Genomic DNA, 16060 nt, shown 5'->3' on the forward strand with positions numbered 1-16060 from the left:
CTAACTGGAATGATGACTGATTGGTGATGACAATGACAAACATAGCAAATTACAGTTAGAAGAAGAGTCATGACTTTGAATCAATGCGGCTGTGCATATGTGAATTACATGATGTAGTGATTATTTTGTAATTATACCTCTGTGATGGACAAATAATGATAATGATAATGGTTGCAGGTTCACAATGATATAGCATATGACTGATGATAAACCTAGTGCAAGGGTCGAAAGCTTTTAATATCCATTAAAGACCATATACCCACATTCTATATCACTGTGAACCTGCAACCATTGTCATCATTTTCGACACGGAAAATTGTGCCCAATATAATAATAATACTAATAATATAATAAAATATAATAATAATAATAATACTAATATAGAATAATAATAATAATAGAATGCCTGAAAATAATAATAATAGTAAAAATAATAAATAAAAATAAATAAAAATAATAATGTGGCGCCGTGGAGGAGTGGGTTAGGTCGTCAATAGACTTAAGTCAAGTTAAGCAACATTGGGGCTGGTGGTCAGATCATTGGATGGGTGACCGCTCTCCTCGGCATTGATTCCTTGGGAAGGGATCTTTACCATAATTTCCTCAGTCTACTCAGCTGCAAATGAGTACCTATCCCTGATGGGGTAGGGTCCAGCTATGGGTTAAATAGCAAAACTCGGAAATATGGAGATGCTACATCAGAAGCAACCCGACAGAGAGAGGATATAGAAGAAGATTGGTCAACATCTGGAATGAGAGGAATAACACCCCCCAAACAGAGCAGAGGCTGGCAGACCAAGTAAGGAACATAAAGAAAAAGAACTGGCTCTCCCCAACAGAAAGAGAAGAACTGGAAAGGGGAATGTCACACGACAACGAATTACACGAAGACGAACTGAGAGACGATGCCACAGAAGACGACCGGGAGGATGAGGTATCAACAACGACACACGAAGAAACACCAAAGAAGTAAAAGAGAGGACAGAATGGGTAGAAAAGATTAGACAATGGATGGAGCCAGATACAGAGAGAACAAAGATCCCCTCCATGAAAGCCTACAACACCAAGAAATTAAGGGAGAAAACAAGTGAGGTCAATGAAATAATGGACATAATACACACCACCAGTATCACAGAAACAAATAACTTGACATATGCAGGAGCAAGATGGTAGCAGAACTGATGGGGACTCGAACACCAACACCACCAGCACAACCAACCCAACAGAAACCAAAACAGCAACCTCCTTGGAAAAGGCGCCAGGAGAAACAAATCATGGTGATGAGATCTGACTTGAGTAAACTGAAAGAGATGGCAGAAAAAAGGCTAAGAAGCAAGAAAACAAGGAAGGAACTCAACGAGAAATACAAAGTACAAGAGAGGGGACTAAACAACACAATAGAAGATGTAAAACAGAGGCTTAAGGCCAAAGCACATAAGATCCAACGGTACATGAACAGGAATAAAGGATACCAACAGAACAAACTATTCGGAACTAACCAGAAAAGACTATACAGCCAACTAGAGGGGAAGACAACCACCCAGAAATTCCTGAAGCCGAACCAAGTAAGAGACTCTGGGAAAACATATGGAGCAATCCGGTATCACACAACAAACATGCAACATGGCTCCAGGAAGTTAAGGAAGAAGAAACAGGGAGAATAAAACAAAGATTCACAGAGATCACGACAGACACAGTCAGACACCAACTAAAGAAAATGCCAAACTGGAAAGCCCCAGGTCCCGATGAAGTCCATGGATACTGGCTCAAAAACTTCAAGGCCCTACACCCACGAATAGCAGAACAACTCCAGCATTGTATCTCAAATCACCAAGCACCCAAATGGATGACCACAGGAAGAACATCCTTAGTACAAAAAGACAAGAGTAAGGGAAATATAGCCAGTAACTACAGGCCTATCACCTGCCTACCAATAATGTGGAAGTTACTAACAGGTATCATCAGTGAAAGGCTATACAACTACCTAGAGGAGACAAACACCATCCCCCACCAACAGAAAGGCTGCAGAAGGAAGTGTAGGGGCACAAAAGACCAGCTCCTGATAGACAAAATGGTAATGAAGAACAGTAGGAGAAGGAAAACCAACCTAAGCATGGCATGGAGAGACTATAAGGAAGCCTTCGACATGATACCACACACATGGCTAATAGAATGCCTGAAAATATATGGGGCAGAGGAAAACACCATCAGCTTCCTCAAAAATACAATGCGCAACTGGAATACAATACTTACAAGCTCTGGAATAAGACTAGCAGAGGTTAATATCAGGAGAGGGATCTTCCAGGGCGACTCACTGTCCCCACTACTCTTCGTAGCAGCCATGATTCCCATGACAAAAGTACTACAGAAGATGGATGCCGGGTACCAACTCAAGAAAAGAGGCAACAGAATTAACCATCTGATGTTCATGGACGACATCAAGCTGTATGGTAAGAGCATCAAGGAAATAGATACCCTAATCCAGACTGTAAGGATTGTATCTGGGGACATCAGGATGGAGTTTGGAAGAGAAAAATGCGCCTTAGTCAACATACAAAAAGGCAAAGTAACGAGAACTGAAGGGATAAAGCTACCAGATGGGAGCAACATCAAACACATAGATGAGACAGGATACAAATACCTGGGAATAATGGAAGGAGGGGATATAAAACACCAAGAGATGAAGGACACGATCAGGAAAGAATATATGCAGAGACTCAAGGCGATACTCAAGTCAAAACTCAACGCCGGAAATATGATAAAAGCCATAAACACATGGGCAGTGCCAGTAATCAGATACAGCGCAGGAATAGTGGGAATGGACGAAGGCAGAACTCCGCAGCATAAATCAGAAAACCAGGAAACATATGACAATACACAAAGCACTACACCCAAGAGCAAATACGGACAGACTATACATAACACGAAAGGAAGGAGGGAGAAGGACTACTAAGTATAGAGGACTGCGTCAACATCGAAAACAGAGCACTGGGCATATCTGAAAACCAGTGAAGACGAGTGGCTAAAGAGTGCATGGGAAGAAGGACTAATAAAAGTGGACAAAGACCCAGAAATATACAGACAGGAGAAAGACAGACAAAACAGAGGACTGGCACAACAAACCAATGCACGGACAATACATGAGACAGACTAAAGAACTAGCCAGCGATGACAATTGGCAATGGCTACGGAGGGAGAGCTAAAGAAGGAAACTGAAGGAATGATAACAGCGGCACAAGATCAGGCCCTAAGAACCAGATATGTTCAAAGAATGATAGACGGAAATAACATCTCTCCCATATGTAGGAAGTGCAATACGAAAAATGAAACCATAAACCACATAGCAAGTGAATGCCCGGCACTTGCACAGAACCAGTACAAAAAGAGGCATGATTCAGTGGCAAAAGCCCTCCACTGGAGCCTGTGCAAGAAACATCAGCTACCTTGCAGTAATAAGTGGTACGAGCACCAACCTGAAGGAGTGATAGAAAATGATCAGGCAAAGATCCTCTGGGACTATGGTATCAGAACGGATAGGGTGAATACGTGCAAACGACCAGACGTGACGTTGATTGACAAAGTCAAGAAGAAAGTATCACTCATTGATGTCGCAATACCATGGGACACCAGAGTTGAAGAAAGAAAGAGGGATGAAAAAATGGATAAGTATCAAGATCTGAAAATAGGAAATAGAAGGATATGGGATATGCCAGTGGAAATTGTACCCATAATCATAGGAGCACTAGGCACGATCCCAAGATCCCTGAAAAGGAATCTAGAAAAACTAGAGGCTGAAGTAGCTCCAGGACTCATGCAGAAGAGTGTGATCCTAGAAACGGCACACATAGTAAGAAAAGTGATGGACTCCTAAGGAGCAGGATGCAACCCGGAACCCCACACTATATATACCACCCAGTCGAATTGGAGGACTCTGATAGAGCAAAAAAAAAAAAAAAAATAATAATAATAATAATAGCTATAGCTCCTTCCTTAGCCTCCTTTTCTCCTCCTACTTCTTGGCCACACTCAAAGGCTGGTTAAAAGTGTTAGTGGAAGAGAGAGCAGTTATACGTGCAGTCTTACCCATAAACTTAAGGTAAATATTTACCTGGGCCACTTTAACATAAAAGTGCTATCGAATATTGTGAGAAATACAGAATAGTTTACCAGGGTGTGTAAGGTACATCTCAATTCGGGAAAAGTTTTCATAGAACGTTTGAGAGAATAATTATAATTATATCTAATGATGGGAGTGATTTTATTGTTATTCTGTAGACTGGATGATTGAGATAATTTTCATATGACGGATACAATTCTTTGTAATTCAAAGCAATATAGTGTCGAATTTTACCCCCGAAAGTTAAAGAGTTAGAGAAAGACAGACAAGAAACCAAGTCTCTTGTGGATCATAGGCAAAGGATGAAGAATATGAGAAGTAAAATGGAGGAAATATAATATATATATATATATTAGATATATATATCTATATATATATATATATATATATATATATGTTACAGTGAATCTGTATAATCAGGGAATATATATATTCTCTAATTTTTTCAGGGAATGTGCATAATGTCTGATTCACTCAGAGGATATGTATATTCCCTGAAATTTTTAGTGAATATACATATTCCCTGATTATTCGGCCTTATTATTATACAGATTCCCTGAATCGTGTTTGGTATGAAAGAACAATGAAATAAATAGCTGAAACGATAAACAAAGACTTGTTTTCACAATGTAAACTTGTATGGTATGGTAGAATAATGGAATAAATCACTAAAAACAGTAATACACTCTGTAATATTTTATTTATCACATAAAACACTTGGATGTAACAAAATTTATTATGAACAGAAAATAAAACTTGTCTGTCACAAATACTCATTTAAAATAAAACTAGTAAAAAATAATAAGGATCGTTCTAATATTTAGAACGAAGCCTTGTTTTCAACAATGCAAACTTGCATGACATCGTGAGTTGCATTTAACTTTCAGCTTAAAACATTTACATCGATTTGTTTGACAACGTTTTGAACCAGCACAGTTGCATTTGGCGAAACCTTGACCACCTGACTTCGACTCTTGCTGCACAGCAGTTCGAAGCGAAACAATCCTATCGGTTGTCACATGGTCTTTTGAATACAGCTCATACGTACATAAATCAAACTGATTCCTGGTATATTTCCCACTCAGTATACCACTCTTCACTGCAATCGTGTAATTGTCATTTTCGTCAATATCCATAATTATTCCCATGATATTCCTTGGATCCCCACGACCCCTATCCACCATTGGTATCGGAATCGTTACATTGTTCCCGACGTTTCCACGGTCCATAATACGACGACTTCGTTTAACCATACGTTCAGCTTGTGAAAGCTGTGCTTCGCACGCACGTTTTCGCTGAGAGGTAATATTCTTTTGACGAACGGAGAGTGGTGATGTTGGTTCGACAGCAGGTGGTTCAGCAGTAACTGGTTCGACAGCAGATGGTTCGGCAGTAACTTGTTCGACAGCAGGTGGTTTGACAGCTGCAGAGAGAGAGAGAGAGAGAGAAACATTACACTCACTACAATCCACATAATAACATAAAGATACAGTGTATTGAGGGAAATTTGTTATCCGTTTGACCATAAGGATACCCTACTGACTAACCTCTAATCACAGTCGTGCACAATACTCCCAGTGCAGTGACTTGTTCGACAGCAGGTGGTTCAGCAGTAACTTGTTCGACAGCAGGTGGTGGTTCGACAGCCAGGTGGTTTCAGCAGTAACTGGTTCGACAGCAGGTGGTTCAGCAGTAACTGGTTCGACAGCAGGTGGTTTAGCAGTAACTGGTTCGACAGCAGGTGGTTCATCTGAAGTTGTTTCTTCCGTAATTACTGCCAGCAAATCGTCCTCACTTTGGAGACGGTGAATTACATCATGTGGAAGAGCTGAAGTTGTCAGTCCTACTTTTGCATCGGATCCAAACAATGCAGCAAATGGTGACCTTCTAATGCCAGAATGGTAGCTAGAGTTTTTTTTGAAACTGCACAAATTTTAAACCAACTGTCCAGTCTGTTGTATTATTATCACTCAACCAGGCTACCAACATATCTTTAATATCACAGTTTGCTCGTTCAACTGACCCCTGGCTCTGAGGATGTCTAGGTTTTCCATGAACCATTACGAGATCAGGCCAAAGCAGTTTAAGTTCTGTAATAACACAAGCAGTAAACTCCGATCCGTTGTCACTTTGTAGAATTTCCGGTGCACCAAGTAAAAGAAAAATATCCAACAGCTGATACCAAACACGATTCAGGGAATCTGTATAATAATAAGGCCGAATAATCAGGGAATATGTATATTCACTAAAAATTTCAGGGAATATACATATCCTCTGAGTGAATCAGACATTATGCACATTCCCTGAAAATATCAGAGAATATATATATTCCCTGATTATACAGATTCACTGTAACATATGTTTATATATATATATCCATATATATATATAGATATATATATATATATATATATATATATATATATATATATATATATATGCACACACACGCATACACACACACACACACATATTATATATATATATATATATATAATATATATATATATATATATATATATATATATATATATATATATATATATATATATATATAGATATATATATATATATATATATTATATATATTCACCGCAGTACTAAGAAATCCTGCTCTTTATACAAAACTTCCCTCCCACAATATTTCACTGAGGGGTAAGAGATGTGTATTTCTGGTGATAGAAGTTCACTCTTGACGTGGTTCGGAAGTCACGTAAAGCCGTTGGTCCCGTTGCTGAATAACCACTGGTTCCATGCAACGTAAAAACACCATACAAACAAACAATACTTTACTGAAAAAAAAAAGGAAGTGACCTTCTTCCCATGGTCCTGGGGAGAAGCTTAGACCAAGGGCAAATACTTTTCACCCTCTTTACACACACAGGAGGGTTGATACTTATGACTGTGTGACGAAATACATTAATTTCTCCCATCAAAATTCGCTTTCATTAAGCGGTAATGAATTTTGATAAATCGTGTTGACTACAAATGCGTGAAGAGGGTTGCAGTTTGGCGTGTTTGATGATGGAGGGTGGATGATCAACACACCAATTTGCAGCCTTCTAGCCTCAGTAGATTTTAAGATCTGAGGGCGGACGGAAGGCCAAAGTCGGCGCAATAGTTTTCTTTCACAGAAAACTAAAAACTATGGCTGCACGACTCCAATGCATTTATGAAGTATGTAAGAACCAAATGAATATTTTATGAACATAAACGACAGTCATTCTTCCATTTGCGCCGCCAGTCTACACAAACGAATCAGTCAATCAGCGTTCTCCCTAACTCCTGCCTTAGCATGACAAGTGACTGTGAACGAAAGAGATATTTCGGTCCTAACCTTAATTGGATTCCAATTTCGTATCTCACGGCAGGACGAACATCGACGTGGTGAATGAAGATGCCGTGTCTTCCTTCCACCGACGTTGGTGCTCTGTTAGGGCGCCCCCGAGGACTTCCACCTCCTGACGAAGTCACGCTTCGGGTTTTCCCGCACTGGAAGCCAGGTTTCCAGAGTTGGAGGAGATCTTGCAACGCGCGATTTGCTTCGTTCAGTAACTGAGGGGGGCGTTATTCAACAGCGACCTTCCTGGTTATCTTATCTTTCGATGTATTCCTCCGCAGACAAATTGCGCGTCATCGAGTTATTCTTTAATGCACGTATACATAGAACTTGTTTCTCCGACATATATTCTGTTGTGAATTTTTATCACATCACCGTGATTCATATAGTACTGCATTAAACTACAAATATCCTCCAGTATCCAATTCGACAGAAGGGGAATGATTTAGCTGATGATCATTTCGTCCTCTCGTGGATACGAACCAGCGCATAGAGGGAAGTCAGGACTTCAGTGACGTCTTTATCAACCAGGCCAGCAAGTGGGTCTATCCCTCACGATACGGTTTTTGCAATAAAAAAATGAAAAAAAAAGTTGGGGGCCACATTCTTCTTCCCACTTAGTTTCAAAAATTGGAAATGTATATCATCGCTCACAGAAACGTACTGAAAATGGAAGCAAAGAAATTAGGTCCAGCCAGAAACAAAAAAAATTAAAATAGTATTTCTGTGCTATGGAGACCCAAGAACTAAAAACTTAACTTTGAAAAAGACATCACACATTTGTATTTTGTGGAGGTAGAAATGACAAATGACAAATGACAACCACGTCTCGAAAAGTAATCACACTGGAAATTAAGAACACTTGAAACAAAAGCACAATTCGTTATTAAACCCCTTACAACAATATCACTTATACTTATGGTTATTAAGATACATCTACAACCAGTGGACTGCTTCCCTACCGGACACCAAAGTCCTTGGTTTAGTTGCTGAGTGGAGACTGATTCAAAATTACAATTAGGGGTCGAAGAAAGTTAGGATGGGCGGAGCAGGTAAGAACAAGGAGTGTGAAACAAGACATTACAATAATATGGAAGGTGTAATACCTCCCCCTAGAGGATCAAGCCCAGCGGAGTGGCTTGATCAAAGTTAAACACCTTACATCTCCTGAGAAGGTTGAGAACGGCGACCGTGACAAGGCATCAGCAAATACGTTGTCGCTGCCCTTGAGGTGCTTTATTTGAAGGTTGAAGTTTTGAAGATATAAAGCCCATCTTAGTAAGCGCTGATTATGGGCCTTGGTGCGCTCAAGAAAGGTGAGGGGGTTGTGGTCCGTATAGACATGGATGACGGGAGCTCCTTGTAGATAACATTCAAATTTTTGGAGAGCAAGAACCAAACTTAAGAGCTCCATCTCTATGGTACTGTAGGAAAGCTGATGAGGCTTGAAGCTACTGGAGGTGTAATCCTATTGGGTGGAGTACCCCATCAATTTCCTGCAACAGCACTCCTCCAGCACCCGTGTCGCAAGTGTCTACTTGCAAAGAGAAGGGTTTAGAAAAATTAGGACTGTGTAAGACTGGCTCACTACTCAAAAAATATTTTAAATGTTCAAATGCTGCCTGACATCTCTCATCCCATTCATACTTCTTTTTAGGGCTGGTAAGACTATGTAAAGGGGCAGCTACTGAAGCAAAATTACAGCAGAACTTCCTGTAATATGAAACCATACCTAGAAATCTTTTAAGGGATTTACTAGTCTTAGGTCCTGGATAGTCAAGAATGGCATTAACATTTGCAGTTTTAGGCCTGACATTACCTCCACCCACAATATGTCCCAAGTAAGTAACTGTAGCTTGACCAAAAACACATTTTTGTAAATTTATTGTTAACTGGGCTTCTCTTAATCTATCAAAGAGCATATTCAAACGTTTCATAAGCTCTTCCCAAGAATCTCCCATCACCAATATATCATCTAGATATGCAAATACTCCCTCTAGACCCTGAATGGTGTAGTTAATTATGCGTTGAAATGTGGATGGGGCATTTGTTAAACCAAAAGGCATTACTTCATACTGGAATAACCCAAAAGGAGTTATGAAAGCCGATATAAGCTTGGCTCTAGATGTTAACTTCACCTGATAATACCCCTTGAGGAGATCTATCTTAGCTACATACTTTGCTTGGCCCACAGAGTCTATAAGGTCATCTAGACGGGGTAAAGGGTAACTATCCTTAACAGTAGCAGAATTTACTCTCCTGTAGTCTGCACATGCTGCCATCCTCCTTTGGTACCAATAGACAGGGAGACACCCATGGTGACTTGCTTGGTTTAGCTAATCCAGCTCTCAGAAGATATTCCACTTCTTCTTTCATCACTAGTTTCTTGGCCGGGCTGATGCGATAAGGGTGTTGTCGTATGGGAGCAGTTCCTGGTAGAAGTTCGATGTCATGGGTGAGGATTGTACACTGACCTGGATTTTCCCCATTAACTTTTTCAGGTTTTCTCGTCCTTCCGACCTTAACATTAACATTTACAATTTTGTCTCCATAACCAGTTTCAGTATTCCTGGAATGATACCTTTTAAGCAGATTGGCATGGATAATTTGAGTACTTTTCCTTCTATCAGGGGTTTCAATCACATAGGTATGGTTATTGACATTTTTAACTACTTTATATGGACCAAAGAATTTGGAGGAAAATGGGGATCCAGGGATAGGAAAATATGCTAACACAAGATCTCCTGGGTTGAACTTCCTAATTTTAGTTTTTTTATCATAACTATTTTTCATTTTAATCTGAGCTTTGTTTAAGTTTTCACTGGCTATTTTACGGACTTTGGAAAGGGTTTCCTTAAAGTTACTCAAATATTGTTGAACAGTTACAGTCTGATTAGAGTCTGGGGGCTTTAACCATTCATCTTTAATTAATGCAAGGGGTCCTCTTAATAATCTCCCATATACCATTTCAAAAGGAGAAACACCAAGGGATTCCTGGGGGGACTCACGTATAGCAAACAACAAAAACTTTACTCCTTCATCCCAATCAAGATTGCTCTCTAAACAAAACTTTTTTAACATACTTTTAAATGTTTGGTGCCATCGTTCAAGGACTCCCTGAGATTCCGGATGATATGCAGATGATAAGCTATGTTTTATATTTAATTCCTTAAGGATTTCTGAAAAGAGTTTACTTGTAAAGTTAGAACCACGATCAGTTTGGATATCCTTGGGGATCCGGTAAGTAGTAAAGAAACTTGAAAGGTGTTTGGCAATATTTTTGGCAAATATATTCCTAAATGGAATGGCCTCTGGAAAACGAGTACTGGCGGACACCTAAGAGTTAATACATATTGGTTACCACCTTTCGTCTTGGGCAAGGGTCCAACACAGTCTATTACTAATTTCTCAAAGGGCTCATGTGGAACTAGTATAGGCTGTAAAGGGGCTTTAGGAATTACTTGGTTAGGTTTGCCAGCTATTTGGCATACATGACATGTCTTTATGAAATCTCCTACGTCTTTCCTCAAATTAGGCCAATAGAACTTATCAAGTATTCTATAGTAAGTTTTGTATTGTCCCAAATGACCACCTGGTCCATCATGTGCAATTTCCATTATATGAGTGCGTACTGAAGAAGGGACAACAATTTGGTATTTCTCACTCCAGGTATCGAGATTTGAATAGTTAGAAGGACGGTAAAAACGCATTAGGATACCATTATTACGATAAAAAGTAGGGGATTTATTCAAAGATTTTATATCAACAGCCTTATCATGCAAACAAGATAAAGATTGATCTGACCTCTGGGCAACTATAAGTTTATCTCTAGACATTACCTTAGCTAAAAAATCAATATCTACTTCAAAGTCATTTACCTTTTCTCCTGCTTGGAAGCGAGTGTCTATATGTGTTGGGGCTTGTTCAAGATCTACCTTTTCACCATCCATCAAAGGTTTTTCCAAAACTACCTTATCCTCCATGGGGGTATCAGTGACAATTAGATTTGGTACAATTAATTTCCCGGCTAAATCATTACCCAATAGCAATGAAACTCCTTTTTTACCGCAATTCTGTATCAATCACCCCTAATTCAACTTTCCCTTTTACAAGTGGACAATCAAGGTAGACACTGGCAAGGGGAATGGATGAGATTCCAGTAAGATCCCTTACAACCACCTTCTCACCAGTTAGATTATTCTCAACATTAGGTAAAGCCTTACTATGCAACAAAGTTAAAGCAGCTCCAGTGTCTCGTAATATAGTGACCCTAGACTTCTGTTCTTTCTCCCCCAAGGCTATTATACCTTCAGACTTAAAATCATCAAATACATCGGGTACATTTGCTTGCACATGCGAAACAGGTTTACTCTGGTTGGTTGAAAATTTTACAATGGGTTTCATAAAAACATTACGGTAGTTATCAGATCCTTTACATTTAGGGTCTTTACAATTACGAATAGTATGTCCTTCTTTCTTACAATAACTACATTTAGGATTATCAGAACCTTTGGGATTATCATCCGAAATCTGCTGGGATTTTCCTGAAACTGGTTTTACAAAAACCTCAGCTCTTTTATTAGGAATAGACTTATGTATTAAGGAATAAGTGTCAGCCAAGGAAGCAGCCTTTAGTAAATCTTTCTCCTGCCTATCTTCAATATAGAGCATTACATTAATGGGAAGTTTCCTTTTAAATTCTTCAAGAACCATTAAATTCATCAGTTCTTCAAAAGAAGTTACTTCAGCACACTTAAGCCATTTCTTGAAAGCTCTAAGCTTGTCAGAAGCGAATTCTAGGAAAGTTTGGATATTTGATTTACATAAGTTACGAAAAGCTTATCTATATCCTTCCTCTGTTATGGAAAATGCATCTAAGATTGCTTTCTTAACCTGTTTATAATCATTAGTATCATCCAGATGCCTAACAACCTTAGCAGCTTTACCTGACAATTTAGGTTTAAGGAGCCATACCCACTGTTCAGCAGGCCAATTAAGGTGATTAGCAGTTTCCTCAAATACCCGAAAATAATCCTCTGGATCATACTCTGTGAATAAGGGAACTAACTTTATATTTTTAGTCAGGTCAAAGGGAGATAACTCTTGTTCCGTTTGCCTAATCTGAAGATTGATTCCACCTTGACAGCTAAACTAGCTTCTAATTCTAATTTAGCTTTCTCCATTTCAAATTTTTCTTTTTCTTCCCTAGCTTGAAATTCTAACTTAACTTTTTCCATTTCAAATTTTTCTCTCTCTTCCTTAAGAGAAAATTCACTTCTCTTTTCAGCAGCTTGCAAAGCTAACTCTTCCTGTCTTAAAGCTAACTGAGCTTTTTCACGGTCGAACCGAGCTTTTTCACGCTCGACTGCAAGACGTTCAAACTCTAGCTTTTGTTCAATGGTAAGGGAAGGGGTTTTCTGGAACAAGATACTGCCTAGCTTCGTCACCCAAGGTTCCAATACGCATATAGTGATCTATTATCACTTTCCTAATGTCAAACTTACGCATACTAGAAACGTACCTCAATTGCATACCCTTACCTAGCATCGGTAAGGGTATGCAATTCAGAGGAAGGATCCGCCACAAACTTTTGAGTATCAAACTTCGCCATTGTGAAAATTAAAAAGAAACTTCAAGAATAATATAAATACCTGAATTAGAGGTTTACAATTTGGAGCTAACTTAGTTAAGCATTGACCACGCATAAAACTATAAATCATGCATAATTAGTAACAGATTAGAAAAATATTTATACACAACATTTTAGATACGGGAAAATGAGAATGAATAAGGACGCACTGGAAGTATTTTACTCCCGGTTCAAACCAAAATTAAGTCAAAAGGAAGTACCGTCGCTCAGCTAACAACCGTAACTTACTACACTTTGTTTTTTTTTATTAGAACGGTAACTTCACACACATATGTCGAGGCGTTAACAAGATTCATTACACTTTACAGAAAATGAATAACGCAAGAGACCGGTATCTAAGGACCCAGGGGAAGACTATAAGTACGTTAAAGTCTCAGTTATGAGAGGAGGGGGGGGGGGGGGGGGGGTAACCATAACAAGGTTACCGGCAGTCGTTTACTAAAACAGAAGTGGCCACCTTCTGTCACCGAAAAATTTACGCACAAAGGAAATAAATTCCTCAGCGGTCTAGCAAACACAAAAACAGTCACCTAACTAACTATAAATCAGGATGTTTGTATCACGCAAAGTTGAATAACGAATCACCAACTACATAAACAAACAACTGATTCTTAACGAGGTTGTCAATTATGACATACCCACGAAGTTTAGCAAAAATCTCCCCGAACAGGCCCCCATAATATTATTACAGTGTAAGAGAGAAGGGTAATTCACCATTTTAGCAGGTGGGTTCAATGGACCATAATAATACAAAATAAAGGTATTTGAATGAGAATACGATCAAACAAGATTTAAATATAATAATGCAAAAATTATTTACAAAACATTGCAATCAACTTAACATCAATATAAAAGGAACACAAATGCAATAAAGGACAGGAATGACACAATAGGACAGAATAAATGAGAAATGACAAATGACAACCACGTCTCGAAAAGTAATCACACTGGAAATTAAGAACACTTGAAACAAAAGCACAATTCGTTATTAAACCCCTTACAACAATATCACTTTTACTTAGGTTATAGATATTTACCAATCAGTGGACTGCTTCCCTGCCGGACACCAAAGTCCTTGGTTTAGTTGCTGAGTGGAGACTGATTCAAAATTACATTTAGGGGTCGAAAAAAGTTAGGATGGGCGAAGCAAGTAAGAAACAAGGAGTGTGAAACAAGCCAACAAGTTTCTGGGAGGGGACAAAGGAAAGTGGCATACAGGGGAAAACAGTCAGGCAAAATATATACAATAATTACAATAATATGGAAGGTGAATAATATATATATATATATATATATATATATATATATATATATGTGTGTGTGTGTGTGTGTGTGTGTGTGTGTGTGCGTGTGTGTGTGTGTGTGTGTGTATGTGTATAATATCAATACACACACAGACATATATATTCTACAGACATCTACAAGAAGTAAAAAGATTCTGTCTCATATGTAGAGAATACATTAATAATTGGAGATATTAATGGACATATTGGGCAAGACAGGACAGGCATAGGGAGCACATTGGGAGCATTTAGCATCGGAAACGAGATAGACAAGGAGAAAACATAATTGATTTTCGCATACAAAACCAGATGTCCATTATGGACTCTCTCTATAATCATAGAGACATCCACAAATGGACGTGATACCGATGGAACTCGGCTTAGGAGCTTATACTGAAAAATCAATGATTGATTTGGCAATAACAAATAACAAAAATATGGTCAGAGATGTCAAAAGCATCCCCTCTGTGTCGTTCGATTTAGATCACAGGCTTCTCTTTAATTAAATCAAAGACGATGAAACCCAAACCAATTAAAAGCCAAGTGAGAGAAAGATTTATTTTAGAGAATATGAGAGAAGAGGAGTGCTTAGTTAGATATCAGAACGAAATAAGTAGAGCTAAACAAATGCAACAGGAGAGCAATGACCCAAATGAAAAATGGAGACTCTTTAAAATGGCTGTAGTGGGTGCTGCTAAATGATGCAGTGCAGAAGAAAAGAGTTCGAGGTAGGAGGACAAAAACAAACTGCTTGGTGGACCCCCACGCTAAAGTCCGCTGTTGCAGACAAAACGAAACTTTTCAGAAAACTGATGAAAAACTTTGAACTTGAAAGATCACAATAACTATAAAGAAGCCTCGAGAGAAACAGAAAGAATAAAAGCTCAAACAAAAAGAGAAACATGGGAAAGAATAGGAGAAGATCTCCAAGGTACCAGAAAACTCATATATAGCACTGCCAAAAACTACAGAAAGGGAAGCCAACCACCCACTCATGTAATCCAAGACCCTATGGATGGGACGATTTTAACCAAACACCGAGAAATTGAATTACGGTGGAAACATCACTTTGAAACACTACTAAACAACGAAAACAATGACCTTGAAGATCATGGTAGAATTTGATGTGGTCGGGGATGCAGAACCTGACATAACAACACTGGAAGTAAAAAATGCCCTCAAGAGGATGAGAAATGGTTAAGGCCCCTGGAGTGGATACAATACCTGCAGAGCTCCTTAAAAATACGGGGAGGCTGGAGTCATCTGGCTACTAGACCTAGTCGACATACTCTGGAATGGGCAAATACCACCTGAAGACTGGAGGAAGAAGATTCTAATAGGCCCAATCTATAAAAAAAGTTAACAAGACAAATTGCAGCAATTATAGAGGAATATCCCTAATGTCACACGCTTTTAAACTATATGAAAGAATACTTGAAACTAGATAGAGAGGATATGCTGAACCAAAGCTGGGTTAATGGTAAAATGGTTTTCGACCAGGAAGAGGGACAACCAATATGATTTTCTCCCTCAAGATGGTATTTGAGAAGACCCTTACTATGGAATCCCTGAGAAACTTATAAGAGCAATTTATAACACCTATCAAAACATCAGATCCAGAGTAAAAACAAATCAAGAGAATGAAGACTGGTTTGAAATTAAATGAGGAG

At 38.8% G+C, this 16060-nt stretch overlaps 2 protein-coding genes across 2 annotated transcripts in view; one reads left to right on the plus strand and one right to left on the minus strand.

Moving 5' to 3' along the window:
- The window catches only part of LOC135215150 (uncharacterized), a 115566-nt gene that overhangs the window by 2485 nt on the left and 97021 nt on the right, over window positions 1-16060 (plus strand). The gene's annotated exons all lie outside the window — the stretch shown is intronic.
- LOC135215365 (uncharacterized) lies at window positions 9693-11440 on the minus strand. Its single transcript, XM_064249926.1, has 2 exons — window positions 11262-11440; window positions 9693-10038 (listed from the first exon to the last, which is right to left on the minus strand). The coding sequence occupies exons 1-2, from the start codon at window positions 11438-11440 to the stop codon at window positions 9693-9695; spliced, it is 525 nt and encodes a 174-aa protein (XP_064105996.1).

The sequence above is a fragment of the Macrobrachium nipponense genome, chromosome 5, assembly GCF_015104395.2.
Source record: "Macrobrachium nipponense isolate FS-2020 chromosome 5, ASM1510439v2, whole genome shotgun sequence".
NCBI lineage: Eukaryota > Metazoa > Arthropoda > Malacostraca > Decapoda > Palaemonidae > Macrobrachium > Macrobrachium nipponense.